The sequence below is a fragment of the Gavialis gangeticus genome, unplaced genomic scaffold (assembly GCF_001723915.1).
Source record: "Gavialis gangeticus isolate Ggan-Ray unplaced genomic scaffold, GavGan_comp1, whole genome shotgun sequence".
Lineage (NCBI taxonomy): Eukaryota > Metazoa > Chordata > Crocodylia > Gavialidae > Gavialis > Gavialis gangeticus.
Genome location: NW_017728995.1, coordinates 847,193 through 855,445, shown reverse-complemented (window position 1 = coordinate 855,445; position 8,253 = coordinate 847,193). Strand labels below are relative to the sequence as shown.

Genomic DNA, 8,253 nt, shown 5'->3' with positions numbered 1-8,253 from the left:
TGGTGGCAGTTAGCATATATTGTTCTGTTAACTACATCTTTGGGACAGGCTTCCCTAGTAGAGCCTAGATACTTTGTAGCCTAGATAACTGAATGGAAAGAGGAAGAACAAGATTAATACTAAAATTCAGAGGTCCTCATCTGACTAGAGAGGATAAAATGTGTTTCTTTTTTAAGGCATTAAGACTTAAGCTAAGTTGTTGGGTTTGTTTTTTTTTGGTTTGTTTTTACTATTTTAAGAATGATAACGACATTTTGGTTACCAGTAAGGAACCAGACCAAACAAAGTTGGTAGGACTAGGGTGTATCCATTACAGCTATGAACTTTAATCTCTACTTAGATGTACCAAAACATCTTCTACATGTACTGACACGGATACTTTTTTTTTTTTCTCTTTAACTAACATCTCTCCTTAATTGTAGGATGTAGCCAGGGTTTCCTGATCACAGGTCTGATGGAAACACATGCCTTGTTTTTCATCTTTAAATTGCATGCTGACAGGTGTTCAGGTATATTTTGTAAACTCTGATGGCACAGGAACAAATACCTGAAGTAAGTGGGGTGTGCTTTAATACCCCCTCCAACCCTGTCTACATTTCTACCTCAGAAAGCTTTTGTAAAACTTGCTTAATATCCAAATACTAAAACTTAAATTTGATTGTGGTTTTTATTGCACTGCCTGATATTTTTAAAACTTGCGTTATTTCCTTGCCTAACATATACTCTTTTAAAAAAAACCTTCTTTTTTTTTTCTTTTCTCTTTCAGTCTTGGTCTTTGTAATGGGCAAAGAAGGGGTCCATGGAGGCGGATTGAATAAGAAGGCATACTCAATGGCAAAATACTTGAGAGACTCTGGGTTCTAGTTGCTAGGCAGACTGTTAAGTATTAGGGGAAAATTGCTATTAAACTTTCCTGGCAGTGAGCTTTAAATCTTACATTCTGGAAACTTTATTAGCAATGCAGGGTGATGGGGTATGAACCTGTGTCTCCTTTGTATCCCTTTGTTGGTGGGGAAAGGTGGTGTTTTTTGTTTTGGGGGTTTTTTTTTGTTTTCTTTTGTTTTCTTTTTTTTTCTCTTTAATTCTGTTCATTTTTGTTTTGTTTCCTTGTGTACTCCAGCATTGGTTATAGTCATGGGAAAAAAAGGTGTCCATGGAGGGACACTCAACAAGAAAGCATATGAACTGGCTTTATACCTGAGGAGGTCTGACGTCTAAGCAGCCTCTCCCCATCCAACTAGCAACTGTCTTCATCAGCTCCCAGTTTGTGTTCAGTGCTACCAGACTGTAGATGGTAGTTTTATGGGGGTTTTTTATTTACCCATTTTTCTAATGTCATGATTCCAGTTACCCTTTTGTTCATTTGTATGTTAACCACTGTATGTAACCAAGTCCCATATCTGGCACCATTGCAGCACAAAGATGATATGCATGATAACTTGAAAAAAATTGGGAGGGGGAATATGCCAAGTCTAGGCTTTGCTTTCTCTTAGCAATTAGTGCGATATTGACAACTAAAACAACTTAAACACTAAACAAGGTGCCGATTGTACAATCTAATTTGATCAATGCCTCTTCAGCACTTTGAGCAGTTACAAAGCTCATTTAGTCTTCCTTTTGTAGAGCATGGTTGGGAGGAAAAAAGTGCATGCATATCTTTACTTCTCTCCCTCTCCTGTCTTCATCCACATTTTGTTTGCTTTCACCAATTTTTATACAGTGCCTGATTTAACCAGTTTGCCGCTGAAAAGCGCTGTGTTGCATTAGTTTTGTTGTTGCACTTCACTATTCATGTGTCTGAAGGGTGTACTGCTTAATGAGTGCAATTGCAAAACTATCAGAAGGTGCAGATGCACTGCCTCCCATGACCTTACAACCACCATCCTGAATGAATCCCCAGGGACATTCCATCACTGCAATAGCTCAGGCACTCAATTTTTTTTGCCAGCTCCTGTTCTGTAGTTGAATTGTAAAAGGCTGCCATTATGGACATTAGATATCCCAACATAACCATCTGGAGTGTGTCCAGTTTTAGTTTTTCATAGGACCAATTTTAATTTGCAGCTTAGGGGTTTTTTATATGAAACTGCAATGCCATTGCAGGAAACTACCACTTTCAGCTTGACTGGTAGCTTTTACTGACTCCAATCTTCCTGTCAGGTCTTATTGGTAAAGGGACTTGCTGCTATAATACCAGTGTTGGGTGAGGGTTGGTAGTTTGTAAGCTAAAATTGTCAGTGATACCATTTCAAATTCAAAATCTTCATTTGGCCTGTCCCACCTTTGCTGCAGAAATTGTGGAGTAAACTGCCTTGTGCACTAGTCATCTGAAACGTGTAACCAAACTGTCAGTTTAAGATGGTACTAACTTGTATGTCCATTTTAGAGAACTGCAGAACTCTATACAAAAGAATAAATGGGAGATGGTATTGGTTGGAATAACTGACTTGGCTGTCTTGTGATGCATTTTTTTAATATGTATTCTGTGCCATACTATTGTTTAAAAAAAATGAACTGTTGCTATTGTGAGATGGATTTTAACTGACTACAAGGGTTTCTTTCGAATGGCACTACTTTAGGGACATTCTAGTATTTGCTTCTATTGTTTGGGCCTTGTGGATAATGTACAGATTTAAACAAATTCTTGTTGCTGATTTGTCCATTTCTTTCCCTGCACTTTGTTACATCTGGGATACAGTCTAACTCATCTGATTTAATATGCATTTCAAAAAATGCCATAACTATTAAAACACCTTGTTTACAGATGGATGAAATTAAATTTATTCCAACCAAATGAAATTGGAGTCTTGTATGTTTTTTTTATTATTATGTCTAATATTCTCCTTTCCCCTCATAACTGACTGAACTTATCTGCTGTGAAATGAGCTCTTGCTCTTCAACACTGTTCCATGAAAGAACGTTCCTGAAGTACTAATCTAACCTTCTAGTTCTCTTGCTGCAGAGTTGGGTAAGAGGACTAATGTTAAGCCATAATGTGAAGACAGTTTCAAGCTTTTGTGGGCTTTTAAAAATGCTGCGGTAGAAGGGGATTCTGTCTAAGGGGGGAAAGACTCCTTCCCCCTAGACTTGAGCTAGTTCAGGTTGTCACTGAAGGTAAATGTTCTCTATTTAAGTTGCCTCCATGGTATGTTAATAGTAGTACAACGCTTAGTGTACTCTTAAACTGAGCTAGATGTGACTGGTGTGTTTGTATTAGCAGAGTGGTAATCCTGTCCACACAGCTCGAAACCACTTTTAAGAGTGATGGTTGGGAAAGTAGCCTATCCAGCTTTGAAGTTGTCAGATGCTCCTAAATGACAAACAGTACTGGAAAGCATTAGCCATATGAGTAAATGCACTGTGAATTCTTTAAACAGTTGTAGAGAAGCAATACTAAGTGCCGAAAGTGCAAGCCTTCAGCTATGCTTGTCTCCCCACCTGGGAGAAATATTACTTTTCTGTCTGAAGTGATCTACCTTCTCCCCTTCATTTCCAAATGCTGTATGGTACTTAGATACAATACCTATCACCAACCCAAGGAATAACACTTCCAACACTCACCTGACACAAACAGCACGTGCTAGAGAGGAACATGCTTTTCAGTATTAGATATCACTCTCAGTACCTTTCCTCGGACAACTTCTCTGTTTTACCTAATTTGTCTGTAAAACCTTGCCTTCTCAACTAACACTTGTTAATTTAATGAATCCTTCTAATTCTGTTCCCTTTGACAACTCCAAACCGGTTGTTTGTTTTTATTCCAAGTTTTATTTCCATTATACTTGCAATACCAATGCAAGATAAATATGCATTGAATCCCATGGTAACTTGTCTGGCAGTATCCAGCACTAGAAGATGAAGAGGCCTTGCAATAGACAGGTAAGGAATACAGGCATACCTCATTTTATTGCGCTTCGCAGATACTGCGTTTTTTACAAATTGAAGGTTTGTGGCAACCCTGCGTCGAGCAAGTCCATCGGCGCCATTTTTCTTGAGATGGAATCTACTGGTGAAGATGCTGTGAACATTGTTGAAATGACAACAAAGGACTTAGAATATTACATAAACTTAGTTGATGAAGCAGCGGCAGGGTTTGAGAGGATTGACTCCAATTTTGAAAAGTTCTACTGTGGGTAAAATGGTATCAAACAGCATTGCATGCTACAGAGAAATCTTTTGTGAAAGGAAGAGTCAATCGATGCGGCAAACTTCATTGTTGTCTTTATTTTAAGAAATTGCCACAGCCACCCCAACCTTCAGCAACCACCGCCCTGATCAGTCAGCAGCCATCAACATCGAGGCAAGACCCTCCACCAGCAAAAAGATTACGACTCGCTGAAGGCTCAGATGATGGTTAGCATTTTTTAGCAATAAAGTATTTTTTAATTAAGGTATGTACATTGTTTTTTTAGACATAATGCTATTGCACACTTAATAGACTACAGTATAGTGTAAACATAACTTTTATATGCACTGGGAAACCAAAAAATTTGTGTGACTCGCTTTATTGCGATATTCGCTTTATTGCGGTGGTCTGGAACTGAACCCGCAATATCTCCGAGGTATGCCTGTAACTTGTTTGCAGGAATAGCTCTTACCATCAAGTAGAGGTTGGCTCATAACTTGAGATATGAGGGATTCTCTTGTAGCTTTTTAGGGATTTATCTTTGTTAAGGTAATTCTGACATCCAAGTAGATGTGGTTTCTCTTCTTCTCTCCCCCCCCCACTCCCCAGGTGATCATGCCAAGCTCTTTTGATAAACTGTTTCACAAGTTAACTTGTGCATTGTATAACTACTTTGTTTTGTTTCTAAATGCACTACCTTTCTAATTGAATTGCTACCTGTTCATTTAACTAGAAGAAAAACGCACAGTCAGGAGAAGCATTTTCATAACCTGTGATGAAAACTGATATGAAGAAGTTTCTCTGAAATGTCCTTATGATCATTAATTATGGTCCTTATCCTTTTGCTAGATCTAAGGATTTGTAGACAATTTATTTGTGGACTTTAAAGTTGAATATTGTTGTAATCATTTTTGTACTTCTCCCAAGAATGCTAATTTGAATTTTATTTTAGTCACTGTGTGAGTCTTAGCCACAACTGTTTCTAGAAATAACTTGTATATTGTTCAGGGATAAGTTGTTCTAGATCACACGGGAGGAGAAGCTACTATTAGCTGCTCCAAGGAGCAACAGTTTAAAGTGGTAAGGAACTGTCTTTTGTATATTATCCCACTTTAACACTACCACATTACTTACATATAGCTGAAGCTGAAATTCCTGATTTTATTGTGTTAGACTTGCCTCTGATCTCTCCTAACATTGTTCATTTGTTGTTCTCTTTGCTCTCTCTTTTTCCTTGTCTTCTGGTCCCCTTTGTTCCTTCCATTATGCAGCTACCTTCATCTCCTCATATCAAGATAAGTACTTCTGCTCTGACAATATTTAGTTATCTTGACAGCTGTATAATATACCTATGCTACTGTATTTTAAGACGCGTGAAACTAAGTCTTCCTCCCTTTCTTGCACTATGGAACTGACTTATTAACTGCAGGCCTCAGGCCCAGGAAGTCCATGACAAGCAGTCCCATAATTCCCACTTCTGTCTCCCAGTGTTTCACCACACTTCCTTTGTGCTGCCCATAAGTAGAAACAAGTAGGCCACAGACCATGGCCCTTTAAAAAGGGAAGCACATGAGGAATGGCTGTTCCTTAAGAACACAATCCTCTAAGCACAAAGAAAGTCCATTCCATCCCGAAGGAAATGCATCTAGGGGGCTAGGGTGCCCCCTTGGCTCAATAGGGAACTTTTGGACCTCCTGAAGCTAAAAAGAGGAAGCCTATGCCAGATGGAAAATGGGAATCATCACCAAGAACTACACAGCATTAGCCTGTACCTCTAGAGCCCAAACCAGAAAAGGCAAGACAGACACCAAACTCGGGCTACCCACAGGAATCAAGAACAACAAAACCCTTCTTCAGATATGTGGGAAGTTGGAAGAAAAAGGCAACATTGGACCCCCTGCTAAATCAAATGGGGCAGCTGACATTTGCTCAGGAACAGGTTAATCTCCTAAACGATTACTTTTGTATCAGTCTCCCACCTGCCCAAAGGGGTCACCCTGTCAGATAGGCTGCGGAACATCCAGGGGGCAGGAGATGGGTCTATAATTGACACAGATCAAGTGAAGGAACATCTCAAGAGACTCAACAGCCACAAGTCTATGGGCCCAGATGGTATGCACCTGAGAGTCCTGAAGGAGCTTGCAGAGGTAACATGTTCTGTGGGGAAGATATCTGAGAACTCATGGTGCTAAGGAGAGGTACCGGAGGATTGGAAAAGAGCCAACGTAGTCCCAATCTTCAAGGAAGGAAGACCCAGGGAATTACAGACCAATTACTGACATCCATCTCTGGAAAGACCCTGGAGAAAATTATCAAGGGTTCCATCAGCAACAGGCTAATGGATGCCAACATGGCTTTGTTGCTAGAAGGTCTTGCCTGGCCAACCTTGTCTCCTTCTATGACCAGGAGATGCATTGCCTGCACAAGGGAGACTAGGTTGATGTCATATATCTGGATTTCAAGAAGGCCTTTGACTTGGGTCTCCCATGATGTCCTCATGGCTAAGCTGGAAAACTGCAGCCTCAACCACCTCAAGGTCCAATGGCTGGGGAACTGGCTCCAGGATTGGACCCAAAGAGTACTGGTTGATGGGAACAAACCAGCATGGTGGGAGGTGACTAGTGGTGTCCTTCAGGCCTCAGTACTTGGGCCAGGTACTCTTCAACATTTCCATTAACATCTGGATTTGGGCATCAAATGCAGACTGGCAAAGTTTGCGGACGACAGTAAACTATGGGGGAAGGCAGTCACGCTGGAGAACAGGCTGGGAATGCAAGCCTGTCCAAGTCAGCCTGTAAGATGGGTGGACCAAAACGTGATGGCATTTAATGCAGAGAAGTGCAGGGTGCTTCACCTTGGGAGGAAAAACCAGCAACATAATTACAGGCTCAGCAGTGATACGCTTGCTAGCACCACAACTGAAAGAGACTTGGGTTTCTTGACTGACTACAAGATGAACGTGAGTCACCAATGCAATGCCGTAGCTGGCAAAGCAAAGCAAACCCTGGCATGCATCTGCTGACGCATCTTAAGCAAAACCAGGGATGTTATCCTCCCACTCCACTCAGCCATAGTGAAGCTGCGACTGGAGTACTGTGTCCAGTTTTGGGCTCCCCGCTTCAGGAGGGATGTGGATAAGCGTGAGGGAGTCCAGAGGTGAGCCACCTGCATGATCAAAGGCCAAGAGAGTAAGCCTTATGAGAAGAGGTTGAGGGACATGGGACTCTTGAGCCTGGAAAAAAGAAGGCTCAGGGAGGACTTTGTGGCAGCCTATATGCGCACCAGGATCTGGGAGAACAGTTGCTCCCCAAGATCTAACAGCCACAAACTTCTGGAAGGCCGACTTTAGACTGGACACAAAGAAAAACTTCTTTATGGTTCAAGTGTCCAGGCTCTGTAACAGGCTACCCCCAGAGGTGGTGCAAGCATCTACTCTGGACTCATTCAAATGGCATTCAGATGCTTATCTTGTGGGGTCATTTGACCCTAGCAGACTTCCTGCCTATGGCAGAGGAGCTGGACTCAATCTTGTGAGGTCCCTTCCAGCCTCTAATGTCTATGAATCTAAGCTCAGCTCCTAGAAGGGCCTTGTATGGTGAGGAAACCTGGGATACCTGTTGTGTTCAAGAAATAAGCAGTGCGATGTGGCTAGTTTCTATTACACAAGATATAATAGGGAAAGATGAGCAGTTCATTTGCCCTAGCTTGTGGAGAACATCTTCAAAGTCCATTCTAAAATGTATTAATAGACACTGATAGGCCTAGCAAGGAGAGGTAGAGTTATTAACAAATACAGGCATTTTTTTTTTGCCTAGAAATTAAATTTATAAGCACAAAAGCTAAGTTATTGCTTTTAAGCTCACAAGTTTAAAGGACAGAGGGATGCAAAAGTTGATCTGTGTGTGCACATAATCTTGCTGAATATATTGTTTGTTGAATGCCCTGATGTCTTTGGTACAATGTGGGTAAACTAATGTTCCTAAGGAAACCATGTTTGTGTTTCCATGTTCTTATAAATACTTAAGATAGAACTGGCAGGGGCCACCGAGTCTAGTCCTCTGCAGTAGTAGCATATATTTATTTCCTTCATTGTTGTCACTTAAGCTTTAATAAATTCCTGCTAATAC

General features: G+C 40.9%; 1 protein-coding gene across 1 annotated transcript in view; it reads left to right on the top strand.

Annotated features, from left to right (window-relative positions):
• The window catches only part of PFN2 (profilin 2), a gene marked incomplete at its 5' end in the record, with an annotated part of 14,428 nt that extends 11,629 nt beyond the window's left edge, over positions 1 to 2,799 (top strand). The window contains one exon of the mRNA XM_019503027.1: positions 767 to 2,799. Within this exon, the coding sequence (XP_019358572.1) occupies positions 767 to 864 (98 nt within the window). The remainder of the gene's footprint in view (positions 1 to 766) is intronic.
• Positions 2,800 to 8,253: the final 5,454 nt, after the last annotated feature.